Source organism: Nakaseomyces bracarensis (genome assembly GCF_045282275.1).
Source record: "Nakaseomyces bracarensis strain CBM3 chromosome Unknown Scaff13_0, whole genome shotgun sequence".
NCBI lineage: Eukaryota > Fungi > Ascomycota > Saccharomycetes > Saccharomycetales > Saccharomycetaceae > Nakaseomyces > Nakaseomyces bracarensis.
The window spans coordinates 1,208,888-1,219,973 of record NW_027263959.1 but is presented as its reverse complement, the minus strand read 5'-3'; the positions used below and the strand labels follow the sequence as shown (position 1 = coordinate 1,219,973).

At 34.8% G+C, this 11,086-nt stretch overlaps 4 protein-coding genes across 4 annotated transcripts; 3 read left to right on the top strand and 1 right to left on the bottom strand.

Moving 5' to 3' along the window:
* Positions 1–205: 205 nt before the first annotated feature.
* SSQ1 (Hsp70 family ATPase SSQ1) lies at positions 206–2,167 on the top strand (the record flags this gene model as incomplete). Its single annotated transcript, XM_071054729.1, has 1 exon — positions 206–2,167. The coding sequence occupies one exon, from the start codon at positions 206–208 to the stop codon at positions 2,165–2,167; it is 1,962 nt and encodes a 653-aa protein (XP_070909422.1).
* Positions 2,168–2,560: 393 nt separating this feature from the next.
* ARC18 (Arc18p) lies at positions 2,561–3,091 on the bottom strand (the record flags this gene model as incomplete). The annotated part of the gene is made up of 1 exon (XM_071054728.1): positions 2,561–3,091. The coding sequence occupies one exon, from the start codon at positions 3,089–3,091 to the stop codon at positions 2,561–2,563; it is 531 nt and encodes a 176-aa protein (XP_070909421.1).
* A 1,407-nt stretch (positions 3,092–4,498) lies between these two features.
* ROM2 (Rho family guanine nucleotide exchange factor ROM2) lies at positions 4,499–8,611 on the top strand (the record flags this gene model as incomplete). The annotated part of the gene is made up of 1 exon (XM_071054727.1): positions 4,499–8,611. The coding sequence occupies one exon, from the start codon at positions 4,499–4,501 to the stop codon at positions 8,609–8,611; it is 4,113 nt and encodes a 1,370-aa protein (XP_070909420.1).
* A 1,226-nt stretch (positions 8,612–9,837) lies between these two features.
* On the top strand, positions 9,838–10,926 carry ELO3 (fatty acid elongase ELO3; the record flags this gene model as incomplete). Its single annotated transcript, XM_071054726.1, has 1 exon — positions 9,838–10,926. One exon carries the CDS (start codon positions 9,838–9,840, stop codon positions 10,924–10,926), a length of 1,089 nt encoding a protein of 362 aa, XP_070909419.1.
* Between the last annotated feature and the right edge of the window lie 160 nt (positions 10,927–11,086).

Below are 11,086 nucleotides of genomic sequence, written 5' to 3'. Positions count from 1 at the left end.
AAATTTTTGAGCTAGTCCCGAACAATTATTAATAATCGTATTCTCTATGAGGCACCCTTGCAGTTGATCATAGATAAAATACCATGAACTAATTGATATACCAAAATACAATCGAGTGACGGGTTAAGTCTAGTGAGAATATAGTAAAGTAGATTCATTTGGATTTTTATGGATTAAAAATTTAGATAATCATAACTAAAGTAAAATGCTAAGGTTGACTCAGCAAACAGCTAGGTTGTCAAAATTGCCAAGTAAAGCTGTACGACTATTATCTTCAAAGGTCATTGGTATTGATTTAGGTACTACCAATAGTGCGGTTGCGTATATTCGTGATTCTAATAACAAGAAATCAGCTACAATAATAGAGAATGATGAAGGTCATAGGACTACACCATCGATAGTAGCCTATGATAAAGAAAGTAAAGTTATTGTTGGTCAGAAAGCTAAGAGACAATCGGTGTTAAATTCTGAAAATACATTTTATGCGACGAAGAGATTGATAGGTAGAATGTATGAAGATGATGAGGTGGTTAGAGATAAGAAGAATATGCCATATTCGATTGTTAAATCACCTACAAGTGGCCAAGCTTATGTTGCGTTAAAAAATGGAAATGTCAAATCTCCCAGTGAAATTGCTTCAGAAGTACTGAAATACTTGAAGAACTGTGCAGAGGAATATCTTGGCGGAATAGGTGATATAAAAAAAGCTGTTATTACTGTTCCTGCTTATTTTAATGATGGTCAAAGACAGGCAACGAAAGAAGCAGGAAAGCTTGCAGGATTGGATGTCCTCAGAGTGGTAAATGAGCCAACTGCAGCAGCGTTAAGTTTTGGCATGGATGAAAAAAATAATAATGGGATAATTGCTGTATATGATCTTGGAGGCGGTACTTTTGACATTTCAATTCTAGACATTGAGGATGGTGTATTCGAGGTCAGAGCCACAAATGGTGACACTCATTTAGGTGGAGAGGATTTTGATAATGTGGTTGTGAATCATTTGTTAGAAAAGTTTGTTGCAGAAAATTCATCACTTAAGAAAGATGACATCATACATGATAGAGAAACAATGCAGCGTTTGAAAGATGCTGCTGAAAAGGCTAAGATTGACTTATCTCATATAACAGAAACTACTATAAGTATTCCGTTCTTTTTTGAGTCTCATCATCTTAATGTAAAAATGACTGAGAAGGAACTGGATAGCATGACAATGCATCTAATTAATAGAACCTTAGAACCTGTAGAATGTGCTCTTCGTGATGCAGATATCGAGCCTGAAGATGTGGATGATGTTATTCTTGTAGGTGGTATGACACGTATGCCAAAAATACGGTCCATCGTTGAAGAATTGTTCCATAAAATGCCAAATATTAGCGTTAATCCTGATGAAACTGTTGCCCTAGGTGCCGCTATTCAAGGGGGGGTGTTAAGTGGAGAAATTAAAAACGTTTTACTGCTTGATGTTACGCCATTGACACTTGGTATTGAGACATTTGGCGGAACCTTTTCGCCATTAATTCTTAGAAATACCACTGTACCTGTTAAGAAGACTGAAGTATTCAGTACCGGTGTTGATGGCCAGACTGGTGTTGATATAAAAGTTTATCAAGGTGAGAGAGGTTTGGTCAAAGATAATACTCTTATTGGTGATTTCAAATTAAGTGGTATCAAACCTATGAGTAAGGGTGTTCCACAGATTTTCGTTACCTTTGATATTGACGCCGATGGAATAATCAATGTTAGCGCCCTAGAAAAGAGTACTGGTAAGAATGAGAGTATCCAAGTAGTACCACGTTCTGGAATGACGGAAGAGGAGATCAAGAAAATTATTGAAGACGCGAATAAGAACCGTGAGTTAGATAATCAAATAAGGACCAAAATTGAACTCCTAAATAAGTGTGATATAATGTTGAGTGACACGCAAAACATATTTGAACAATATAAGGAATCATTGAATAAAAATATCAAGAATGAGGATTTGTCTACGAAACTTGAAGAAAACATTAAGGAAATAAACGATCTGAAAAAGATTGTTGATGATGTTAAAAAAATGGAAAGTGAGAAGATCCTGGATGTTAATGTTGACATGATGAAGAAAGATGTTGATGCATTGCAAGGACGGTCTTTGAAGCTGTTCCAACAAATAATGACCCCTGGAGAAAAATAAAAGAATAATTTTTCTTCCTATTTTTCTTTTATTTAATTCATTTAACAAACCCTTAATTATTATCTTTTGTGTTTCATTTCTTACTGCATAATAACATTACTGTAAATATATATTTAACCAGTAGAAGATATCCCTATTCTGTTAAGCTATTTTAGTTAAATCAGCTCTCTATATCCTTAATGATTGATAGCAAATATTGCTTTTACAGCTTAAGGTAAAACGATTGAATAAAAAAATGTGAAAAGAAACAGTATAATAAATTGTATTCTTGGTTAAATGATATATATAAATTGGTAAAAACCTATTTTAATTTGATTATTTAATCATTGCAGTGGGGTGGGAGGGGGAAGAGATAAAGAATACATAGTTTTGTCTACATATTTGATAGTCTATTTATAAGGATTTGTTCATGAACTTTCTTCTGGTAAATGCCAGCCAGAATTTGGATGGATGATCTTTAGAGTCGGCGTATATCCTTTCAATCAATCTTGCTGACAGTTCTTGGCGGAATTGTTGCAGGTACGTCTTCAACAAATCCATAGCGTTATGGTCCGTGGTAGGAATAGAGTATATAGAGTTTAGTGGAAACCCCGCGGTACCTGGCAAACTGAAATCATCCAGTGAAACATTTGTTAGAACTTTAACAGCTTCGTTGTATGTGGTGTTGATTTTTAGGTGATTTAGACAGTCATTGATGAAAAGGATACCATATATGAGTAATCTGTCGGCATTGGATTTGATCTCAAAGTTTTTGAAGAAGGAGTTCGCTCTAAACAAGTCCAGACACTCATCCACAATATCATAGTCCGAATTGGCCTGGTATGCAGGTCCTCTAAACTTAGTGTTCAATGGCAGCAGAACGAAGTTTCCAACAAGTCTGTCATTGTGAGGGTCAGATGGAAATGTAGAATTATAAGCAGGCATTTCTTATTATTTTCAATTATATTTTTATTAGTTTCTAATTATCTGGCAATTGTATCCACTAATTGAATATCAATCACTATCACCTACAAATATCAAAAATGAAGAGTATCCCTATATCCTGGACATTGGGTATTTTCGAACTCCCTTTCCCAAAAAATCATTTACCCGCACTTTCTGGAAGAAAAAATTTAGCGAGAGTATCACTCGTACAACACTATATAAAGAATGATGTTAAAGAAGAAACTCGAATCACTAAACTCGTATCGGCTATGTATTAAGATTAGTACCAATAATGAGGTGACATTGAGAGAAGATTTTATAATAATTTGCATTTGTAATATGGTTTATTAGGGTATTGTAATGTTAATCCCGTATAGATTTTTATATTCTGCCTTGGTTTAATGTACGGTCACAAGATAGTGCCGTTTGGTGTATAAGAATAAGAATTATATACATATGCTTATGTTTAATACCCAATGTATGTGAAAAGAAAAAAAGTCAAAATGGAATCATCAGATGTAGATTTTTCTTTACTTTTATCATTTGAGTTCGCAATTGTGTGGGATACGACCCACACAAAAGAGAGTAGTAAGAGTAGCTTCTTTTTCTGTATTGTTTAGTTTTTTTGTTTTTATTTTTTGGGGGACTTACTCTCTTTGCTTGTTAAAAGAGAGTAAATTGCTTTTAAAATAGAGAGAGAGTACTCTTATATCCCGGAGAAAGGTACCAAGGTACAAAAAAATACAGTAATAATTAAAAAAAATCAAGGAAAAAAAAAAGTATTATACTCAACAGGGGTTGTATTTATAAAATAAAGTTCATAAAATAAACAAACCCTTCAAATTGTGAGTGGACTGTCACAAAAGTCAATTCAAAAAACTAAGTTCTTGGAATAGTAAAAGAAAAAAGAGAGATAAGTGGTGGGGGTTTAAATTGTTACCAAGCTTAAAAAACAAAGAAAAAAACCATAAAGAAGAGAGAGACTTAAGAAAGAAAAAAAAATAGGAATATAAGAGATTGTAATTATATAGTGGAAAAATATAAGGAAACGAGAGAGAAATAAGAGAACTTATAGCGTTAATTGCCAATAAAGAAGGATATTAAATCAAAGAGAAGATATTAAATTATTAAATTAATAAAATTAACAAAAAAAAAAAAAAAAAAAAGAAACAGCAGAAAAAATAGTTCTAAAAACGGTCTTTTTGTTATTTATTTATAGAAGTTGTTAAAAAGAAGGGTTAAAAAAGTGATAGATTATTAGTACAAAGAGAGAGAGAAAGAGGACTTTATTGGAAATTAAACCAACTGTTAAAAATTAAATAACAAAAATAAACTGTTCTTGATTTTGTTGGGCTAATAAGAAATATATATACAGCATATAATTCAAGAACCAGAATAAAAAAAAGGATGGTAGATAACTTGTCTCTACAGCAGAGACATGCTATGTTTGCTGATATATTTGGAGTAGAGAGGCGAGATGTTGGTAGTATAGAGACTTCGTTGCCTAGTAAAGTGGAAGATATAGCTGGTCTTGACTCCTATCTTGTACGAGAGGAGGATGAGACTATAGGATCGGGAGAGGGGAAATCGATAGGATCGCAGTATATGATTATGTCGCAGGAGACTAAGATCAAGGATGTGCCGGACACACAGAGTCTGTCTAGTGCAGACAATACGCCGATGAATAGTCCTCAGAGGCCGTCAGTACATAGGGTTACATCGCCAGTGATTCAACAACACATAATGCCTACTCCTTTTTCACCACCAGCGATGAGACACGCACAGACACAACAGAATATAAGTCTTGATCCAGCTTCTGGGGGGCCTACAGTAAGTGGTGGTACAGTAGATGATACACAAGGTTACGGGATCACTCCAGTCATGCATCATGCAAGATCTTCGCCCCACCTATACGGGCAGAAACAGCACACCGGACAAAGACAACATGAGAAGGTTAGAGCAGCAAACTATAAAGAGAAGGAGAAGGAAACGAGACGTCAACCTTCATTGCCACAATTGGCTCTAGCAGGATTAAAGAAACAAGCTAGTTTCTCAAATCTCTCCGGTAACCAAAATGTGGTGACACCAACACATTCACAGAAGTCTCCCTTGCAGGCATTTCATCTATTTTCAAGATCATCATCAAGAGACCTCAATAATGAACAATCACAAAATGGATCCAGTAATACTAATAACAATAATAGAAATGACAGTAATGGCAGTGGTCATAACAATAATAACAATAATAATAATAGCAACAATAGTAACGGGAATAGTAATGGTAACAATGGTGCGTCCAGATCAATGTCGCTTAATTCGTCTACTTTCAAAAATCTTGCCAATTCATTTCAGAATAGGAAAATCAGCTCGGGCTCAAATCATAATAATAATCATAATAATGGAAGTAATATGGCACAACGTAATGATTCCGTTCATTCGTCACACTCTACACAAAATAGTTTGGAATCACACAGCACAATTGGTCTCGGTCTGAAGACAAGAGTATCATCTACATCACTGACATCTAAAAGGTTCCATTCAGCATCATCTACATCATTACATTCGAATTATCACCACCATCATATGTATAACGGTAGTAGCAGTGCTACTACTTTAAACAATAGTGGATCTATAAGTGGAAGAAGAAACAGCAGCATCTCATCCCCGCAATCTAGACCTATATTAAGCGCATCCACGAAGCGGCCTCAGGTTTATCCGGCATTGCTTTCTCGTGTTGCTAGTAAATTTCGTCAAACAATTCAATTGGGTGAGTATAAGAAAGATGGTCTTCTGTACAGAGATGCATTTACCGGTCAGCAAGCAGTTGATGTCATATGTGCACTTGTTAGAACATCTGATAGAAATCTGGCACTTTTACTAGGTAGATCATTAGATGCCCAGAAATTGTTTCATGACGTCGTTTACGAACATCGTTTAAGAGACTCTCCTTATGAAGTTTATGAATTTACTGATAACTCGAGATACTTAGGCAAATCCGCTCATGATACACCAAGCACAACAGCAAATAACAGTTTGGTTGGTATATCCCACTCGAATACTAGGACAACCTTACCGTATTCTATTTCAGAGATTGCTTCATCCGAATCCACAACTTCACTAAACAGTGCCTATATGGGGCATTCAGCACTACAAGCCACTTCCAGGCCTCATGCGGTACCTACAGCATCCAATAGTATTAACGGGGTGTTCACTTTGTTAGCGGAATGTTATTCTCCAACGTGTACAAGAAATGCGTTATGTTATTCTATTTCTTGTCCTAGACGTCTTGAGCAGCAGGCAAGATTGAACCTCAAACCAAACGGTGGTTTGAAAAGAAACATTTCTATGGCCCTGGATGATGACGAAGAAGAGAAGCCCTCTTGGACAAGTTCGGTGTCAAAAGAAGAATGGGAGAACCTTCCAAAGAAGGAGATCAAAAGACAGGAAGCTATTTATGAGGTTTACATATCCGAGAAAAAATTTGTGAAGTCATTAGAGGTTACTAGAGACACTTTTATGAAAACGTTATCAGAAACTAATATCATTCCTGCAGATATCAGAAAAAATTTTGTCAAGCATGTTTTTGCTCATATAAATGATATTTACTCAGTTAACAGACGGTTTTTAGAAGCATTGCAGGATAGGCAGAAAAGCTCACCTGTAGTTAGAGGAATAGGTGATATTTTATTGAGGTTTATTCCATTTTTTGAACCTTTTGTGCAATATGTGGCTTCAAGGCCATATGCAAAATATTTGATTGAAACACAAAGATCTGTTAATCCCTATTTTGCTCGTTTTGATGATGATATGATGAATTCTTCACTTCGTCATGGTATTGACTCCTTCCTTTCTCAAGGTGTTTCAAGACCAGGTCGTTATATGCTTTTGGTTCGTGAAATCATGAAGTCGTCAGAAGGCGATGAAAATATAAAGGAAGATTATGAAAATCTGTCAAAAGCCATGGAAGCATTGAAAAACTTCATGAAAAGGATTGATAAAGCTAGTGGTGCAGCTCAGGACAGGCATGATGTTAAATTGCTCAAACAAAAAATCTTGTTCAAAAATGAATATGTAAATCTTGGATTAAACAGTGAAAAGAGAAAGATCAAACATGAAGGTGCGCTGTCTAGAAAAGAGTTAACAAAGTCTGATGGGACAACTGCTGGTGATATCCAATTTTACCTATTAGATAATATGCTGTTATTTTTGAAGGCCAAGGCTGTTAATAAATGGCATCAGCACAAAGTATTCCAAAGACCAATTCCACTTCCTCTACTATTTGTAAGTCCATCGGAAGATATGCCTTCATTACGAAGATATATTGGGGATAACCCTGGCTGTTCTGGAACAGTTCTTCAGTCTGATTATAATGTTAATAATCCTAAGAATGCAATGACTTTCCTATACTATGGTGCTAAACAGAGGTATCAGGTTACATTGTATGCTGCTCAGTATGCTGGATTGCAGACATTGTTAGATAAAGTCAAGGCTGAACAACAGCGTATTATTGATGAAACCGAAATGATTAATATAACTAAAATTAGTGACCGTTTCTTTGATTATATGAATAAAATTAACAGTGTTTCAACTTGTGATGGTGGAAGAAAATTATTGATTGCAACGAATTTAGGGCTATATATGAGTAATATCAAGAGACAACAGGACAAGGAAACTCAGAAAACATTTACTTTCTTTTCAACACCAGTTCAGTTGGTTCATAGAAATAACATTACACAGGTTGCTGTTCTTGAAGAGTTTAAATCTATCTTATTGTTGATCGATAAGAAGCTGTACAGTTGTCCTTTGGCATTAATTCAGAATGAGAGCAATGGTACTTCATATTTCAAAAAGCATAGTAAGGAATTAATCAACCATGTTAATTTCTTTGCAGAAGGTGACTGTAATGGTAAAAGACTTGTTGTTACAGCGCATAGTTCTTCTCATTCCATCAAGTTCTTTGAGCACGAGCATCCTTTGCTTGGAGAAGAAGGCCATAGTAAGAAGACCTCGAAGAAGAAAATTACTGAAGTTACGTTTGATTCAGAGCCGGTATCGATATCATTCCTTAAGGCCAATCTTTGTATCGGATGCAAGAAGGGTTTCCAAATTGTCAGTATATCTCAGAATGCTCATGAGTCGTTACTAGATCCGGCAGATACTTCTTTAGAATTTGCATTGAAGGATACGCTAAAGCCTATGGCTATTTATAGAGTCGGGAATATGTTCTTACTATGTTACACCGAATTTGCATTTTTTGTGAACACACAAGGTTGGCGTAAGAAAGAATCGCACATCATTCATTGGGAGAGTGAACCACAGAAATTTGCTATATGGTATCCTTATATTTTGGCCTTTGATAGTAACTTCATTGAAATCAGAAAGATAGATACAGGTGAGCTGGTACGTTGTATCTTAGGTGAAAAGATTAGATTATTACAAACTAATACACAAGAAATTTTATATGCATATGAAGATTCTAGAGGATATGATACTGTTGCATCGTTAGACTTCTGGGGTTAAAGTCTGCGCTAATATGAGAAGTTAGACCTTGTTGATCATCCTTAATTATTATTCTGTTTTTTTTTTTGTTTTTTTAGCCCCATTACTATTTCAATTCATTTTATATAATAAAAATAAGATAAACTTTTCATTATACTTCATATCATAAATCCGAAATATATTTAATGCAAGAAATTGATTTTCTTTTAAACTACTGCAAATGATTAGAAATACAGTAATTTAAACAAATGATATTTGTTAAGTACATATAAAAAGGGAACAATATACATCTTTCTATTGAATCTAAACTTTTAACGTAGTGTAATAGCGTATTAAGATATTTTATTCTTGACTACAATATCAATGGAATCACGTCTGAAGGACTAATTGCGTTATTAACGCGTCTCTAAGAATCAGCTACACAGCATTTTCTCTCGCGCCCAATAAACGTCTCGTCTCTTTTTGTCAATATAACCGAAATAGGAAATCAGAGGGACATTTAGTTTCCTATTGAATGGTTTTTCCTATATTTATGACAATTTTTCAGTAGGAGAGAAGGTGAAAAAAAAAAAAGAAACTTAAGAAAAAGAAATATTTTATATAATTTTATACTCATTTTCATGCGCACAATAAACTGAGTAGCACTTATGGAGCCGTTAATGTTTGACTCGAATGATCCGTTAAGGTTGCCCTGTGTTTTGTACATATATTTTGTTACTTGTTTACGTGCTTAAGAGTTGATGGAAATATACCAAAAGTATAAAAAAACGCACTCAGGGACAAAACTATTTCTTTTTATGGTAATCCTGCAAGATTTTTACCTTCGTTTTATTCAGTAGAAGAGCCTTTAAACATTATTACACTAGAAATGTTTTTGATTTTGACAGTTGTTATGTCAATTGTCCTGAATTTTATTATTATTGTCTAACTTTGTCCCTGTGAAAAAAAAAAAACTTTTTTTGGGACAAAACAAAAAAAAGTTGAAAAATGATGAAAATTTCAAAAAAAATCAACAAAGCTATGATCATCATCGTATTTACGTTAACGATAACACCTTTTGGAGAATAAAAAATAATTCTCTTTGGCGATTGCTTATTTATATATAATTCTGTTCTTAATATTCTTCTTACCCTTTATTCCTTTTGTTTTGTTTTTTTAACTTTGTTTTGTATTTAAGATTCTATTTAAATATTTGAAATAACCGATTGGGACTTCGAATAGCAAAAGACCTAAAAGAGCCTATAATAATGGATCAGCCAGTATCTCAAGTCACCTCGGCTATTGCTGAAGGTGCTACTTCTGCTTCTTCTATTGCTACTGCTGCTGCTACTGCTGCAGTTGATCAATTGGAGGTTTTATTCAGGGGTGCTCCATCCTGGATCAATGTCCACACCCCATCCATTGACCATCCATTTGGTTTGGAGTTGTGGCCTTTGTTTTCGAAGGTTTTTGAACACTTCGCTGGTTATCCAGCTGAAGACTTTAAATTTATTTACAACAAAACTTTCCTAGCTAATGGCTTCCAAGCTATGGGTATTATTATAGTTTACTATATTGTTATCTTTGGTGGTCAAGCCATTCTTCGTGCTGCCAATGCTTCCCCAATGCATTTCCACTTCCTATTCCAACTGCATAACTTGTTCTTGACTACCATTTCCTTTATTTTGATGGTCTTGTTGGTCGAGCAATTGATTCCAATGGTGTACCACAACGGTTTGTTCTGGGCCATCTGTGCTCCTCAAGCTTTTGCTCCAAAGTTGGTTGTTTTGTACTACTTGAACTATTTGACTAAGTTTATCGAGTTGATTGACACTGTTTTCTTGATCCTAAAGAGAAAGAAGCTTTTGTTCTTGCACACATACCATCATGGTGCTACCGCTTTGCTATGTTACACTCAATTGGTTGGTGAAACTTCCGTTGAATGGGTTCCAATTGTGTTGAACCTGGGTGTCCATGTCGTTATGTACTGGTATTACTTCTTGAGTTCCTGTGGTATTAGAGTCTGGTGGAAGCAATGGGTCACCAGATTCCAAATTATCCAATTTTTGATTGATCTAGTATTCGTATACTTTGCAACTTACACCTTCTACGCAAACAAGTACTTTGATGGTATTCTACCAAACAAGGGTACTTGTTACGGTACACAAGATGCTGCTGCATACGGTTACTTGATCTTGACCTCCTACTTGGTACTGTTCATCTCATTCTACATTAACTCTTACAAGAAGGGTAACAAGAAGAAGGCTGAAAGAGAAGCCGCTAAGAATGAAGCTGCTTCTGCCACTACTACTGGCTCTAAGTCTAAGTCCTCCAAGCCATCTTCTAGAAAGGCTTAAACACATGCATGAAATATGAACTTTAATACGGTTTTATTTTTGTATTATTTTAGTATAAATTTACATTTTTATTTTATATCCATCCATACTTAACATTATAAATAAATGACATTTCAAGATTAATATCTTTCTAAAACTAAAGCATTTGCTGTAACATTCT